The sequence below is a fragment of the Indicator indicator genome, chromosome 3 (assembly GCF_027791375.1).
Source record: "Indicator indicator isolate 239-I01 chromosome 3, UM_Iind_1.1, whole genome shotgun sequence".
NCBI lineage: Eukaryota > Metazoa > Chordata > Aves > Piciformes > Indicatoridae > Indicator > Indicator indicator.
This window is the reverse complement of record NC_072012.1, coordinates 4,782,777-4,800,452: the sequence shown is the minus strand read 5'-3', so window position 1 is coordinate 4,800,452 and position 17,676 is coordinate 4,782,777. Positions and strand designations below refer to the sequence as shown.

The following is a 17,676-nucleotide window of genomic DNA, read 5'->3' as shown; positions in this document are numbered from 1 at the left end:
TCATTACAGATCTGCCATACTTCCCAAGAAGTTAATCACAGATTGTGCAACACTATGGGAGTGCAGGGCAAGTTAAACCCCCTCCCCCCCAACAAACCACTTTTTCTCCTCTGATTCCAGTCAAGGAATGAAAACACACATCAAGGTGTGCACCTTCTGCCTGCTCCTGCAAAATCTACTAGGTAGATGCAGGTTAGCTACTGTCTGGGTATATTTTTGCAGGGGAAGCCCTTCCCCTCCACTATCTGTGTGGGTCTTGTTGGTGTTTGCTAAGCCCCCAGCTGACACTGCAGGAGTGGAAGAGGTGATTTCATCCCACAGTCAAGGACAAAGTTTTGTAATGGACACCTGGCCTCAGGCAGGTATTGCCGTTGAGTCACATTGTTTACATTTTCAAAATGTTTGTAGTGGGTTTTTGTTGTTTGTTTGGTTTTTTTTTTTTTTCAACCTTGAAGGTTGGAAATATACTTCTTTTCATGAAAAGCTCAGGTTGTTTTCCCCCCCCCCCCCCCAGTAAAAGCTGAGTCTGATGTTATTATGTGAATCCAGGAGCCTGATGTTAAGAGTCAGTCTACAATGCCCAGGCCTTTAACCTAACCTAGATGTCCTCTCCTACTGTAATTCACAAGAGAAGCTATGAAAATTTATGTTCAGCAGATATGAAATTAAACATTTCTGTAAGCTTCTAATAATCCTGAAAATAACACACACGTCTGGATGTAGGGATGCCAAACTTTGCTGTAAGTATCATGACCCTTCTAACCAGCTGCCATCCTCTATGAGGAAGAAATTAATGAAAACACCTGAAGTTCCCTGTAGAAATCCTGAAGTAGATTTTCTAATCTAGAGGAAATGCAAGAAAGCTGCATTCTGTTTCATTTCTATGAATGAAAAACAAAACCAAAACAGGAAAGGAAGCTTTTTCCAAGTGAGAGTATACTACAAAATCCTAACTTTTTAGCTTCCTCAGAGCAAAGAAGAGTGGACATACGGGGGATGGGGGGCGGGGGAAGAGTAAGCTCACAGCACACTGGACACTCATTTTAGTTTGTTAAGAGCAGCACAAACTCAGCTCACTTCACTTAGTTTCGCAAGAGGGGCAAACCCCCCAAGCCACCCCAAAAATGAAGAAAAATAAATCACCCCCCCATTCCCTCAGGCAAGCAGCATGCCGACAAGGAACGCTCTGTGAAGGGTCAACATTACAGCTCTCGAACCTCCCCAAAGAGGTTAGTAACTGTAACTTCATTTCATCATACTGCTTTGGTTTTCCTCTACAGCGACACTCTACTGCTCCAAGTCCCCGCTCTCCCCTCCGTTTTGTTCCTAATTCAATCGGCAGGCCAGCTCAGGCCCATAAATATTTACCCGGGAGCGTGCCCCTGCTGCTACCCCGAGCGCCAGGCCCTAGGGAAGGGCCGAGGGAGCGCCTCAGCGGCGCCAACGAGTCCCTCACGGAGAGCCAGCGGACTGGCAAGCAAGGTCGGAGCCGGTGACTCCGAGGCGCCCCGCGCTGTCCGGCCGAGCGGCCAACACCTGGCCCGGGTCCGGCCGCTGGCTTTGTGCCACCGCCGACCGCGGCTGCTCTGTGGCGGAAAGTAGTTCCGTCCCTCCCAACCGATCTTGCTCCGCGGATCGTATCGCAGGCGGCGGTGAAGGTAGGAAAGTAGTGCCGCTGGAATGCGAAAGAGGCGGACGTCCCCCGCCGCGTCCCTCACCCTACCCCGTGGGCGGGCAGCTCGGGGGATACCGCGATCCCACCCACCCACTTCCCTGCCAGCGGCCCAACTCCGCCGCGCCTCGGACTCCGCGGGGCTTTTGTCAGGCGCGGGGCGCCCAAGCGTGTGCTTGGGACTGGCCCTGTGAAGGAAGCTGCCCTGCCCCGCCCCTCCGCCCGCCCGCTCCTTCCCTCCCTCCCTCCCGGTAGAGGTGCCGGGGGGGGCGGGCACTGCTCTGGCAGCCAGGAACCGACCGGGCGCGGCGCGGGGAGGCGGGGTTGGGCCGGGGGAGGAGGAGGAGGGGGAGGAGGAAGAGGAGGAGGAGTAGGAGTGTATCCCTGCGCCTGTGCGCGCCCGGTGGAGGCGAAGGCCGGACGAGCGAGCGGAGGGGTGGGTGGGGGAACGGCCGCGGTGGTTGCGGTGTGGCGGCAGCGGCCGGCATGGAAGGCAGCGCCCGCTCCCGTGGCGGCACGGTGGGGCAAGTGGCCTCTTAGGAACCGGCGAGGGAGAAAAAAAATCTCCGTGGCCGCCCTTCCCCGCATTCACCCCCTCCCTCTCCTTCCCCGCCACCTTCCCCGCCCGCCTGGAAGCATGAACTGGCAGTGGAGGTGCTGCTCCTCGCCGCCGCCTCCCCGCCGGTGAGAGCGAGGAGGGAAGGAAGATGGGGGCCGTCCTGCGCAGCCTACTTGCCTGCAGTTTTTGTTCCCTGATGAGAGGTGAGTGGGGCGGCGGCGAGGGGGGGCAGGGGGGGAAAAGTTGCAGGGTTGGTGGCGAGGGGCCATGTTTGGGCGTGCGGGAGGGGAGAGGCCTGGCTGCCGGCAGGGCGCGGGGCCCGGCGCGGGGGCAGCTCTCTCGCCCAGCCGCCGCCGCGGCCACCCCGGCTCCCGAGCAACTTCCCCGTCGGCCCGGCCCGGCTCGGCAGCCCCAGCCGTGCTGGGGAGCAGCTCGCCCTGCCAGCGGACACCGGCCGCTTCGCTCGTCACTCCATTGTTGTTTTCAAGTTGTGGTGTTTTTTGTTGTTGTTTTATTTTCTTCTTTATTATCGTTTTTTAAAAAAAAATATTTTAAGAAAAGAAAAAAAATCCAACCTCCTCAAAAGCTGTACATGTTCTCCCCCTCCCCCCCAGCCTTTCCTTACCCCCCGAGCTGGCCGTGAGGCAGCAGCTCTGCCGTGCCCGGTGTCAGTCTGATACCCCTGTGACTCGGCTCCTGTCGTTTTCCCACTGAGAGTGGGGTTTCATCCTGCCGGCTGCTGGGGGGTGCGGGGAGACTCACGTATTTAGCGGGGAGGTGTTGGGAGGAAAGTTGGGAAGCGCCCGGGAAGTGGTGTTTCACTGAAACCCTCCGAAGTGAGCGTGCGGAGTTGGCGAGGAAAGGAATGAAGGCTCCCTCTCAGCTGTGCTGGCTTTGCGCTGGGACTCCAGAGAAGTTTGTGTTTCTCTGGTGAAACTGCCATGGATGTTCGTACACTTTGCAGTCGGCAGTCGAATGCCTTACAAGAGGATGTCACTTAAAGTAGCTGAGATTTTTATTCCAGTTTCCCTCTCCAACAACATTTCTTGTCTGATAGGGCACAACTGGTAAAAAAAAAAGAGAGGGTTGGTTTTTTTTTTTAATGTTGTAAACTTTGCTACAGCAACTCTTGATCGGGTTCAGTCACCTGTGGTATTTGCATCCGTCATTTTGCTGTTCTATTTTTTTGTGCTAGATGAGGTCAGAGATTAATTACTAACAGTTAATCGACCACACTTTGATTTAGAAAATTATTCAACAGTACTGTGCTATGAACAAAGTTACAGTAAAGGTGGTTTAGGTCAAAGTGACTGCTCAATCTCCAGATGTTCAGTCGTCTGGAAAACAAAATTTTTCCTTTCCTCCATATTCTTTTTTTTTTTTTTCCCCCTCCCCTATGCATCTGTTTGCCATATTGTATCCTGTTTCCAAAGATACAAGAATGTTTATTTCAATGGACTGTGTAACATTTCATTCTCCTATTGCGGTGGTTAAATCCCAGTTTTTAAAAGTTGAGTTTGGTCTGTAGTGTAGAGAGAAACTGCTACCCATTACTTCATTTTATTAAGCAGCAATCCTACCCGTTCTTAATAAACCATTTGTTAGGCTCTGGTGGAAATCACTGGCATATATAATGTCACATAATAGCCTCACTGTCATTTCTTCAGGTTAATCCTGAAATAGAGACCTGTCCTTTTGCAGATATTTGTATACCTAATGATGCTTAAAAAGACACTCAGAAGAAAGATTTAGTTCCTAAACCATCTGGACTGTCATTTCTTTTCTGGTCTTTATGTCTGTTTCTAAGGACATCATTTTTGTTGCTTCTGTGTTCACGTGCTCCTGCTGTTTGATCATCTACCTGAAGCCTTAATCTTCTGTTTGTGACATGAGAATAATTTCTTACTGACTAATTGTTACCTTTAGATAGAGATAAACAGCAGGAACAGCTGAACTCTGAAGAAACAAAAATCAGATTTTAACACATGCATCCTCCTTAATAAACAACATCTATGCAAGTAGGATTGGTTTAAATAAGATGTGTTGAGTTCAGAAGAGATGTCAGCAGTTCCTTAATGAGGCAGAGGCAGTGTCAGCATGAGTATGAATGAGCTTATACATGAAAGTCGAGGTGAAGTTATGAAGTTCACTATTTGCTTCATGAATTCAGTGCTGTGAAGGATGCCAAGCCAGCAGTGCTGGAGACAGATGCAGAAAATGTGACAGTGTCTATTTGTGGATTGCAGCATCCTCTCTGTTTGCAGAACTAGTCTCCCTGTTCTGGTTGACTTAAGAAAAACACAACTATGGACAGAGCTTTACAGCAGCTGAACTGGGACTGATAGTCTGAGGTAACTATGGTAGGCTCGTTTACAGATCTGGCAAGGAACAAAACTGCTAACCTGGAAGCTCAGTGCCCTGTAAACTAATAATGACTTGACGTACCATGCTAGCCAGAAATGGATGCACAGGGCAAGGCACATTTCAAAGTCATCCAATGACTGTGATATCAAACTAGATCCTACTGGCATTTTCAGGGCAGACGTTCGCATTTCTCAGAGGTGGGAGGTAACTGTCATGACAGCTTGCTATGGAGGTTCTGTCATTTGGAGTTAGGTTCTTTTTTTCTTTCTTCTTTTTATTAATATTCTGACTGATGGAGGAAAGGGGTCACACTTCTCCTTCTCTGGAGGCTTTCAAAGCCAACCTGGACATGTTCCTGTGCAGCCTGCCTTAGGTGATCCTGCTCTGGCAGGGGGGTTGAACCCGATGATCTCTGGAGGTCCCTTCCAACCCCTAACAATGTTCTATGATTCTGGAACATCTTGACCCTTGTCACAGTCCAGTCTCTCTGACCATCAGCGGTGCCTCCTGAAGCCACTTCCCAGAGGTATGAAGTAGAGCTGCTGCATGGCAGGTTTGCCATATTCTTCATGACAGCTGTGAAACCAATCGGGATCTGCTTAGATAACTTCAGAGAGGCAATAGCATCTGGCATGGAGCTACAGAGAAGTATTTAACTGAGGTTTCAGCTTTTTAATAAGTGATAGTTCTTCCTCTGCAAGTATTCATGGCTGGCTTTTCTTGCAGAAATAACTCTCCAGTCAGAATGCAATTGCTAGTTTGTGTTGGTTTTAAACCCTGAGCATGCAGACAGTGCAGAAAGCTCTTGCTTGAATAGGAACCTTACAAATTATATTTGTGCAGACATGCTGAAAGTTGCAGATCTTTGTGCTTAAGGTCAGTTAGCGAAGAAAGGAAAATGCCTGTTTAGTGATGGGCACGTTCAAAGTACTGCTGCCCTGTTAGGCATTCCTAAGAGGGTTTGGTTTAATCTGTTATTGTTTAAATATTGTTGATGTTTTAATTGGTTTTAATCTGTTGTTATTTGCTTTTGATAAACGCAATCTTTGCTGTTGAATATTTTTTTGCTTGTAGTTTAAAAGAGCCTAGTGTTCAGGACTTGCTAAGCTGTGACCGAATGTGTTTGTGTGTATTTTTCTACTAGAAACCAGAGAAGGGGGCAAGGAATAGGCTTTTGAGTTCTGAAGCACCACACTGGAGATGAAATGTGGCATTTCAGCTGGAGCTATGTTTTGGGTCTCTTCACCTAGGATTGTACAATACTTAGGTTTTGACAGCGAGACTTGGAATAATTTTTTTTTTTTAAACCATCATAGTCTATTTCTTCACCCAAGCTTGAATCAACTGTATTCTAGTCATGTTTTGTCATTGTATGATTCCTCACAAATCAGTGTGCCTTTGTCTGCTGTGATTTCCAATGCATTTTCCTCTTTCATCTCTCCACAGAACAGTCTAAAATTAGCGTGATCTAAGGTGTTACAAAATCCACCATTACTTTAATAGGTTTTGCAATTGCATCTCTGTGATACAGTTCACTTATCATCAGATTGCTTTAGCTTTTCTCTAAAACTGAAAAAGTTAGGACTTAGAAAGGCTGGAATGTTTTTACTGTGTCTTGGAGGTAAGGTGAAGCAGCATTTTTGGCAAGATGCATTGACCACACGGGGAAGTTCTGGGTATGTGGATGAAGCTGTGTTTATCTTGTCAGAGTTATGTGGGGATGATGGGCTTCTTGTCTCCTTCAGTGACAGTTGTTTAAAGAGATTCAGGTGAAAAAGCTTTGTTTAGGTTTTGCACCAATACTGGTGAGAGGGGCGTTAACCATGTTTGTGTTTCCTTTTTCCCTAGTGAACTGATTATGTGTCTGTTCCCTGAGTTCTAGGTAAAGGAGGAATTTGTCTAAAAGCTGTAGAATGGGTAGAGGAGCTTTTTGGAGGAAGACAGGTCAGGATCTGGAGCATAGCAGCCTTTTAAACTCTCTGTGTTTGGTAGCTGAAAAAATCTGATTCCTTTCTACATCTCTAATCCACCCTTATGATGATGTCGCATCTCAAAAATGCTGGCTTCAAAAAGATCTACTGCAGTACAAGTAATAAAAGATCTACTTTATAGCTCAAATCAAGTAGAGCAAAGATTTTTAATTTTGCCCTTCCTTCTGAGGGAATGGAGTAGGAGAAAAAAAACAGCAACAGGTCTCAGTTGCTCATTTGTCACCATTCACTTCTGTGGCAGTCAATCTGCAGACTTAACCACTATTCTTTGTCCACAGCATATTTGACCTCTTTAGTTTCCTATGAAATGTGAAATACTTGGATTGCTTTACTGGTGGCTTCTTCAAAAGAGTCCCCTCCCTTTTGCTGTAGGGAGAGGAAGGTATTCTTGTTGAGTGGCACCAGAAATGCAGTTGTACCAAAGCTCCTGCTTCTGGTTGAGCCCATGGCTTTGCTGTGCCATGGAGTGTGCACAGCTCCTCTCCCAGTTCTCATGTGGGAAACCCTCACACCTCAGCCCACTCACCTAAAAGAGATTTGGTTAGTAAACTACACATGGCTGGTGAGGTTCTTTGCTGTCACCCACTTCTTTGATGGTGTGTGGAGGCAGTTTATCCTTTGAATGCAATTGTTGCCAGTGAGGCAGAATTTAGGTTGGTGAGAAATTTCCCACAGATGGACTTGAACTGGTAAGTGATACAAGTTGCTTAGAAAGACATGGGGGAGTACAACTGGCTTACACACTTCAGGGATGGTCTGTTAAAATCTGTATAAAGCAGCTGGTATTGCTCACCTAAAAGCTGAGCCCTTGAACCTAAATGCTGTGGCTCACCAAGGGCAATTGTTGGTGTGTGGACTTGAGGTTTAGGATGAACAAGCAACGAGAGCTGCCACTTATTCTGTGCCAAGTATTTTGTAGTGATGGCTGTTCTAGAGAGTAATTGCTGTTCGGTGGAAGAAATGCATTCTCTAATAACAGCATTGTTTTGTTTTTTTTCAACTTCTACCTCAGTTGTGTAGTTTCAGAGTATATATTGCTTGCAGAGTTGCAGAATACACTGCTCTGAACAAAGAAGCTGTGTCATACTTTTGTGGTATCATGGATTGGACATAAATGCTGGCTATTGACACACTAGATGCTAAGTAACTTTTTGCTATTTATGTATTTGGCAGGCAAGCTGACATAGCCCTCAGCAAGCTCTTTAGATATTCTTGTAGTTTATAAATATTTATGGTAAGAGATTCACAACATGAACAGGCTCGGCTTGCTCAAGGTGGACAGAACTTGGTCTGAACACTGTGATGGTGCTTGCAGTAGAAGTGAGCTTGTCGCTGTTTCTCCTTTTCCATGTGTTCTCCTGTGAAATGGTTGTGAAAACAGAGTGGGGCTTTTGTCTCTTTGTGAGAGAGGGCTGTGCTATGGACCTTTCTATGTCAATGTCATTGGCACAGTTCCCTGCCAGTTTTGAAACTGAGTCAAACCTAGCAGTCTCTGAATGGAATGGGAATCCTGTAATACATTTTTTTCCTGTGTCCTCTGTAATACACTTTTAAGGACACACCATTTGAAGTGCAGTTTCAAAGAAGCAATAATTTAGTGAGTAATACTTTGTTTCCTTTGCAAAATGTTATAAACTCTTTGGAGAAAGAAGCATGTCAGTTTAAAAGATGGAATGCTTTCGAAGCTTCATTATTTATACAGAGAGAACAATAAGGAGATGTTTTTAATATAAACAGACATGGAAAATGGCAACATCCATACAGATTTTTTTTTTTTTTAGTATCTTGTTACAGGATCACATTACCTAAATAGAATTACTCCCTCGTGATATAATCAATGTGGTAGAAATGGGATTATAGTTTTAATTCTGTTTATGAGGGCCATGTGTGAGCTCTTGATGTCAGATTTGAAAAGTAATCATATTGGAGATGGAAAATCTTAATCAACTAGCTATATAATTTTGTTTCATCCCTATGATACCAAAATGCAATTTTCTCCTTTGTGTTTTTCCTCTTACTCTTCCCTCCCCAATATGTTTGCAGAAGAAAAACAGTTTGCATGGTTTTGGCTTTGTTTTGTAAAGATACAGTTGTTTATACCTCCAGAACTCCTCAGTGTTTAGCATTCTCCTCTGTTGTCAAAGAGTTCAGGCTTCTAGAAGGCAGCTGATGTGTTTACTTGAATTCTGAAAGCTAAGGGTATGTGGAAGGTAAGAGATCTTTAAGGTGGTGTAGAATTTCAGACTTTCTTCCCTTTGTTCTTCTTTCAAAGTATTGAATAAAACTCTGCTACTTATAGTATAGTAATCAAAATGGTAACACTTTGAAAATCTCAGAATCCTCTTGTCTACATATAGATGAATAGAGTAGGAATATTAGGAATAACAGAGGAGCAGGAATTTGTAAACCTTGTGGTGACTCTTATTGTGTGTCCGTTTGGAAAATGCGCTGCTGTTCTACTAACTCAAAAAGTTAATTGGGACTCAGCAGTTAAATCTTTTTGTAGTGGGTAATGGTAAAATTCATAAGTAAAATATTTCCAAGCTGATGATTTTTTTGTTTATGGGTTGGTTTCTTTTTGTTTTGGATAACCATAAGGGAATCTTATTCAACATGAAGAAGAGTAAATCATTTACCTTTTTCAAGGGATCCTGAGCCTGTATGTTTTGATTTGGTTTTTATCCCTCCTAACTACAACTAGTGTAAGCCTGTTGAAGATTTGACATTAATGATGCTGGGATGTGAGCATTTTTGAATGTTAAAAAATAAAATCAGTCACCTGGGCCCAACTACATTAAAAAAACCCAGATGTGTCATAATATTCAAAGTTTTTGAAATATGTGCACATCTTGCCTCTTAAAAAACAGCCCCTAACTGTTCATTTTAACCTGAATTCTTATTTATTCCATTAGTCTGTAGCAAGTTTACTAATCTTAAGAATTTGACCATTAAAGCTGTAATTTTGGTTTGAGAACTTTTTTCCTTTGGGCTGATTGAAGTTGTTTTAAGGTTGTACTGTGAGTGTTTTCTTCACATTTTATCATAAAACTATTTTCTAGTTCAGTGTGAATTCTTCATATTTTTGCAAAGTTGTTGATACTGTCTTGTCTTAGGGAAAATGTTTTTTTTTTTTAACCTGCTGGAGAAACAAACCCAGTGTAATTGTTTTACCAGCTGGCAACCTGGTTTATTTTATTCTGTCTTGTGCTGGATGAACTGACAAAGATGCCATTCACCAAGCTTAGTCTAGAATGCATGCCACAAAGAAATCCTTGGCTAGCTGATACATTCTTTGTTGAAGAATTGCAGAGAAGTGAAGATGAAAATGTGATAAAGCCTTCCAGGCAGTACTGCTGCTCCCCACCCTGTTTCCTCCACCCTAAATCAGTTCCACCATGGTGTCCCAGCTGAGGGCTGTCATTTCTGTGGTGTACTTATCAGCACTGGCAACTTTCTCTGTTTTATGTGTCATTCTGCCCTCCACTTGGGGTCTTTTATGCTAAATTCTGCGTTCATGTTTTATAACAACTTCCTGGTACTGCTTCAGAAAATCTAAACAGCCCCACAAAACAAATTTTTACCTGATGAAACTGACAGACTTAAGAAATATTTTTTAAGTGCTAGACGTGCCAGCTCAGATAAATTCATGAAAGTAGCTCATTGCTACTTCTTGTCTGTGTGGAAAAAGCCTATATTAGTTGAAGGTAAACTAGTCTGCTGCTGCTCAGAATCTTTCTGGTCCATTTGGCATTACCGATCTGCGTGAAACCCTTTGACTGGAGCTCTTTCCTCAGAGTGTTAGCCATCATGGGTCCTCCAGCTAGGGAGGCAAGTGAGGAGGCAAGAGTGATTAAGGGCAGACGTTCCCAGGCCATTGTTAACTACTCGTGCACCCTCAAAAGTGAGGTTCAGGCTGGAACACAGAACAAAGTGCAGTAGCTCCAGAGTAGCAACAAACTTTGGGAGCATTCCCATATCAGTTTGCCAGGGTGTTCAAGATGTACCTTGCAGCCTTTAGCCGCCTTAGTCTTTGAGAAATGGGCTACCTCTGTCACAGCATCATGTGCTGTTTAGTCTTGGTACTCCAATTCAGTGGAGGCCTTAAGCAATGCACAGTCTCTCGACACCTCCGTGAGGACTGTGACAGGATTTGGGTTTGGTTCTTTGCTGATAGAAGTGATGTAGGAAATGATGGCACCAGAAGGTGTGAAGGGTAGAGTTTTATTTCAGTGCAATCGAGTCCTCTCATCTGTCATCATGCAGCTTCAAGTTTGGATTGCAAAATACCTTCCCTATTCAGATGTGGGGCTCTGATTGGTGCAGTATAGCTTGACAAAGTTTCTTTTCTATGTGAGCAAAGGTGTGTGCTGGGAGAGCTGTCAGAAACATACCTTGCAGACACGAGATGCTTTGCAGCAGGCTGTATGCATGCTATCTTTTTCACCACACATGTTGTGTCAGTTTAAACATGGCTGTTTTTAGAGGAGAACTAGGAAAGTATTGCCAGTGTGTGTGGAACTGGTATGACTTCATCTGCAGCACTGTGTGTTCTTCTGACAAATGCGAGAAACTGGGAGAGTGCTGAAGGAAGGTTATAAGGAAAAGGGAAGAGTAATGTTGAGGTTCTGCAGACATTAATGTGGGTCATGGTATGACTTGGTCACACATCCCTAGGAGCCTTCCTGCTTTCCAGAGTCTGCTGCTGGCCAAGGAAAGTGTACTGTGCTGCTTCCAGGTCGTGACCTTTATTTTCTTGTCACTTCGTGGCTCCCTCTTGTAAGCAGCAGGTTAACAGAAGAAGGTGGTGGTGTTACATAGCAGTGCAGCTGAAAGTAGATATCTGACCTGGGAGCACAGCTCTCTGCTCATCCTAGATTGTTGTTGGCAAGGTGGTCTTAGCATATAAAGTTAAGATAATGTCAGCTGCTAAAGTATTGTGGTTTATCCTCATGAGAGTGCAATGGAAAGAACTTCAGCGTAGGAGAGTCAAGGTAATGGAAAGATGGCCAGAGGTTTGGTGTGGGTGTGCTAGCCAACAGTGAGAAGAGGCATGCTGTGATAATTTGGAAATCATCAGTTGCTGCATGTATGGCTCTTGTTGCCAGCAGCATGATTTGATGGACAGTGTCTGACATTTAGAAAGTTCTTAGCCTGAGATAAGCTGCAGTTTGTGGTGTACTTCAATTGTGTGTGCCAGGTCTCTTGGCTTTTTATGCCTTGACTTCTCTGTACTCCCTTTCCCACCCTGTCGTCTTCTTCACTTCCTTCCATCCTTCTAGCTCTTTAGTAAGATAATTTTTTTCCTGTTGTTCAGCAGGCCTCTGTACCATCTAGTCTTGCAGGGTGTCTTGGTCTCCACAGCTCCAGTGTGGCCAAAGGCCTGCAAAAGTCATGGTAGAAGCTTGGTGCAGAATCCCAAATGGTGGTGATGTTGTTACTTGGTGTCTGCTCTTGCACTGATGTGGTTACTCATCTAATTCACTGCAAGCCTGACTGTTTCTGTGACCTTTTGAGTTACCATCTGAACAGCCTTCAGTTGGCTTTACATGTGGACTATAATTTAGATTAGCTGAAACAAGGAGAAAAAGGTCCTTTCTGATATGCTTGGGCTGCCTTATGCTTGTTTACTACTCATGGTTGCTTGCTGTATCCTGCAAGTCTATTTGTGAAAACAAAGGTGTTCAAGGAGAAGGAGGCAGTTCTCCATTCACAGCAAAGGAGGAATGGGGCTCCTGGTAGCTTTCCGATGGTTCAGCTCTCTGTGTTGTCTTGACATGGTATGGGACAAGTACTGGTGCTAAAGCAAAAGAGAAGTTGGGAACTGACAGCTGAGAGTAGAGCTGGGGAGAAAGGATGTGGCTGCAGTCACATCTTGAGCAGATCTAGGAAGCTGCTAGTGAAAGGGTGGAGAGCTGCTCTAAATTCCAGCTCCCTGCTGCTCACCTTATGTTAGTTTTGGAGTTTGCTGGACCACTTCTTGACCTGATTCACCTCACTAACCCAGTCAAACCTGTCACTGATATAACGCCTTGAATCAGCTGGGGAAGGGGCCCCTAGTTAAGTGAGGGAGCAGAACAGCATTGCTGGGGGTTGGGTATGAGGAAAACACGGCTTGGGGAAAATGAGACTGCTAATTGCTCTATCCAGGCTCGATTCCACATCAGTGAAGGAAAATGAGCATGTTGAAGGTAATACTGACCTTGTGGCACACAGAGATATCATGGATCATTGAAAGTGGAAAGGGAGCAAGCAGGAGCTATGGAAAAGGCCGCAGGAGTTGTGGAAAAGGCCTCAGGACTTAGTTTAAAAAAAAAAAAAAGACAAATTCTGACAGCTTCAAGTTGCTACTTAAACACCAGAAAAATGGGAAAACTTTTATAGCTGGTGAAGTGATCTTTTTATGTTGTCATCACTTTGCATCCTGACGTTTCCATGGATGCTTTGTGAAGAAAAATTAAAAAGACGGTTTTAAACCATCACACATCCTGTGGGCTGCAGCGTTTTAAAGCTCACGAATCAGATGTACAAAGCAAGATGTCAGTAACCAAGGGTGAGGGAAACTAGGTTGAAGTATCTTGGAGATTAACAACTCCCAGTATGTTGGGGAGAGAGAGGAGTTGCAGCCAAGAGAAGTATTTGGTGCAAGAACTGGAGTTTGGTGAGGAAAAGGATGCTGATGTGGATTGTACTGGTTAAGGTAGGACAAAAAAATGCAGTGTCTGGATGTTAATATTGAATGTGGCAAGCTTAGAGAGGGGGGTTATGTGAATATTTGAGTTAGGAAGCAGTTAGCCTCAGTAACACAGGAATTTCTTATGATGGGAATTATTTTTAAGAGTTCAAATGTGTTAAACATGAGGTGGTTTTAACCCTTATGTTCTCTAAACAAGGATTTGTTCCTGCTGGTGGGTTAAGTAAATAAATAATGTTTTCTAACTAAGCATAACTTTTACTCTGTGTTGGGTACCTTTCTTTAATCAGAAAAATAAATTCCATGCAGGTCTCTCAGATGGTAGAGGACATGGGAACTCTCACTTCTCCTTCAGTTGTTGATTTGCAGTGTGGGTTTTTTTTTCATTTTAAAATCAGTGCCTCTCTTCAGTATATTATAGGTGTTGGGGTTTTTTTGCAATTAAAATATGTATTTTTATGATGTCTAGAGAAAAGGAAATAGAAACATTTAAATAGTTCAGCTTCTTAAAAACTGGAGTTGAATCTCTTTGCACTCTTATAACTGAAACTGCAAAACAGTTGCCTAGATTTGAAAGGAGTTTCTGTTGGACTTCTTCCCCATGGGTTTTTAGTACAGTTGCTAACTGTACATCTTTTCATTATCCTGGTTTCTTTAAAAGTGATTTATATTGAGCAGGGTGGGATCGTCTGCCACAATTTTCCATTTGGCATTGCTGTTTGATCCAAATTAACGGCAACGATGATACTAGGTAATAATGCTGCCAGCTTCAGTGGTTGGGGTTGATAGGATGTTGAAGCCTTTGTGTTTTCTGGTAAGGATTGGAGAGGGTTGAGAGAACAAACCTTGGTTTTGTTGTTTTGGTGATGCATGCTTCATCCCAGAATGTCACAACAAATTGCAAAGCTTCATATCTTCATCTGCCAGCCCTGCAGAATGTGTTACAAGCTACAGCTTCAAATCAGTCTGCCTGAAACTGCACATCCTAAGTGTAGCTGTGTTTCTTTTCACTATCATTGAAATAACTTCTATCATTCATGAACAGGAGGTTTTCTCCAGACCTTCCTCAGCCAGCTCTGAGCTCCAGCAAGGAGTGAATAACCTGTGCGGTGAGGTTGTGTTAGGCTTAGCAGGGCCTTCAGGCCTCGGTGGTTACACTTGACATGTCTGATGTTCCAATTCAGTGCATGCTGTGTGCAGGGGTACTCTTGCTCTGTGTTGCACATAATAATGGAACCTGTACTCATTTGTGCCTGGATTTACCTCTTTCCAATGCTGGGCATGCTTTCTGATTAGAGAGAGCTCTGCCAGTTGGATGCATGCTTTCCTATCATGTGCCAGATGACACTGGGATGGCTATTAAAGTGATTTGCCAGGTTAAAATTCTATGCAAGCTTTAAAATATAGAGGGCTTGGTTGTACATCTAATGCACTTCACTTTTTTTCCCACCCCCCCTTGAAAAATGTAGTAATCATAAGCAGCTTTCACTTTAAGAAACTCCACTGTAATTAATTTTACATTTTTAGAGGGTGAGAAATTATGCAAGGAAATACAAATCTAGCATTATTAAAAGCAACAAAGCTTCCCCTCTTTCTTCATATTGAAAGCTCTGTATCTAAAGATTGCCATAAATCGTTTTATATTTTACGTTTCTCAGATGAGGATGACAGCCTAAACAATTTAGGTTTAAAAAAACCAAACCCAAACAACAAAATGAACAAACCAAACCAAAACCCAACAAAACCCAAAACCACAAGAAGAAAGAAAAGGTTCCATATATAGCAGAACTTGTTCATGTTAAAGTAGATAAGGGATTTCTTTGTTCCTCTTGTTTATGTGGAAGTAGATTAAGGAATTTCTTCATTCCTTCAACTTGTCCCAATGCACATGTGGCAATGTCTTTGATAGAGTTTTGTGGTAATGAGTGGAGCAGTCTGAGTGTGGAAACTAGGTTTTGGATTTCAGGAAGGCTCTGTTAGTGTTTCAGTGTGGGTTTCTCATACTAAGAACTGTACCTTTTCTGGCAGCGTAGCCCTTGATGTTACTTCATTGTTCTCATGTTTGGCTCTATAAATGCAAACCTTTTGGCTTAGGACATATATCCTGCTAGAATTTCAAAGTTGCCCACCTTTTCTGATGAGTAAATCTGCAAGATTTTTGTTGAATCTGTGTGGTGACAGGTAGAGGAGCCAATCGTAGTATGTACCTGCATGCTGCTTTTGTAGAAGTGGGGTGTGTGTGACTAAATTCTAGAAAAAAATAATAAAAAAGAAAAAAGAATCTTTCCTCAGGTAGGCCAGCACCAAGTGTTTAGAAAACTGTTTACCCTGGTCTTTCAGACTTTTATTTCAGCATCCTATCCTTCTCTATAAACAGTCTCACTTGATCACTTCAAATCCCACTTTCTCATCCAACTACTTCTTTAATGTTATTTTAATAATGCACAGCCTAGAATGATGAGCTGCCCATTATGAAGTTACCATCTTGAGTTGTAGCACTGCTGAAAGGCTTTGGGATGCTGCTTTTCAGTCAAATGTCAAAATGTCACCTGGCCCGTTATTGTTAAAAAAATGTCTTAAGTTAGTAGTTATGACCCAATACACCATTTTAGAGCAAGTTATACTTAACATGAGTGGTGTTAATCCATCTCTCTGTCCCCTCACCCCTTCTTTCTCCCATTTCAAGCTGCCCCGCTGTTGCTGTATGCGAACCGACGTGACCTGCGACTGGTGGATGCTGCCAACGGGAAGGAGAACGCCACGGTGATCGTGGGTGGCTTGGAGGATGCAGCAGCAGTGGACTTCGTGTTTGTGAAGGGGTTGATATACTGGAGTGATGTCAGTGAAGAAGCCATTAAACGAACAGAATTCAATAAATCTGGGAGTGTACAAAATGTGGTCATTTCTGGACTTCTCTCACCTGATGGGCTGGCGTGCGACTGGCTGGGAGAAAAATTATACTGGACAGATTCCGAAACAAATCGAATCGAAGTTTCTAATTTAGATGGATCACTGAGAAAAGTTTTGTTTTGGCAAGAACTGGATCAGCCCAGAGCGATTGCCTTAGATCCTGCGAGAGGGTAAGTCTGAAATAATTACAAACATTAAATAAAATAATTGGTAAAGTAAAATAATTACAAGTAGTAAACTTGCTGCTACTTCTCATTTTTTGGAATGATTTTAAGTAAGTGTGATGGTATTGTTATCAAAGTTAGCCCAAGCCATTTTGCATTGTTTGCTTCTCTTTCCGTTAGTGTGGTCTGAAAAGAATTTATTACACTTCTGAAATCGCGTTCATGCTGGTTTGTGACTGACTGGGAATCATCAGATTTTTTTAAAATCACTGGAAACCTATTTGGCAGTAGTGCAGAAGGTGACCAGGAAAGGAGAAGTTCTAACAGAACTTCACCAGAATGTTTACAGAAGGGTTCCTGTCTCCACCCTTGAGGGAACAAGACTAATTCTTCTTAGCTCTCATTTGAACCCCTGCATCTGGCTTATGGTGTTTTGATCCTGAATTCAGTGGTGTGCTTGGTGATGTTACATAAATTGCTAGTTTGAGGTTATCACAGAATAATAGAATGGGACCTCAGAGCTCATCTCCAATCTCCCTACCATGGGCAGGGACACCTCTCATCCAGCCTGGCCTTCAACACCCGCAGTGAGGTGGCAGCCACAGCTTCCCTGGGCAGCCTATTCCAGAGTCTCACCATCCTTGGACTGAGGAACTTCCTCCTTAGATCCAGTCTAACCCTGCTCTCCCTCAGCTTCAAACCATTCCCCCTTGTCCTGTCTCTAGACACCCTCAGGAAAGGTCCCTCTGCAACCTTCCTGTAGGATCCCTTCAGATACTGGAAGGCAGCTCTAAAATCCCCCCAGAGTCTTCTCTTCTCCAGGCTGAATGAGACCAGCTCCTTCAGCCTGTCCTCATAGCAAAGCTGCTCCAGCCCTTAGATCACCTTTGTTTTTTCGGGAAGGCAATACAGCAGTGCTCCTTCTGTCTTATCATACTGCCTTTGTGAAAAGTGCAGTTCTTGTTTGGAGTTGTATAAGAGAAGCTTTCAATAAATCTGGTTACATTTCAGAATGGCCTCCGACATGTAGGTGGAAGGGTGATGTCAGCACTGCGATGTGAATTAAAAAAAAAAACAACAAACAAGTCAATCCCCAGTCTATTCCTGTATGTTTGCCTCTCTGCATTCCATTTACAGGTTTTTAGCCTTGTAAATATCTTTTCTCACCATTGCCTGGCAGACAGTGGCAGGAATAAGCCACAGAAGGATCGAAAAACAGTTAATAAAATTTGAAACTTGGAAAAGCAAAACCACTCTCATTTTCCTGCAGTCTAATCCATCTCCTGTTGCATTCGGTTGATGGCTATTCCAGATAGAATTTTATG

The 17,676-nt window shown here is 43.7% G+C and overlaps 1 protein-coding gene across 1 annotated transcript in view; it reads left to right on the top strand.

The window, feature by feature from the left end:
• The first annotated feature begins 2,406 nt into the window (after positions 1 to 2,406).
• LRP6 (LDL receptor related protein 6) overlaps positions 2,407 to 17,676 on the top strand; it is a 127,064-nt gene continuing 111,794 nt past the window's right edge. The window contains exons 1-2 of the mRNA XM_054399948.1: positions 2,407 to 2,434; positions 15,964 to 16,357. Coding sequence (XP_054255923.1) covers positions 2,428 to 2,434; positions 15,964 to 16,357 — 401 coding nt within the window. The 5' untranslated portion in view covers positions 2,407 to 2,427. The remainder of the gene's footprint in view (positions 2,435 to 15,963; positions 16,358 to 17,676) is intronic.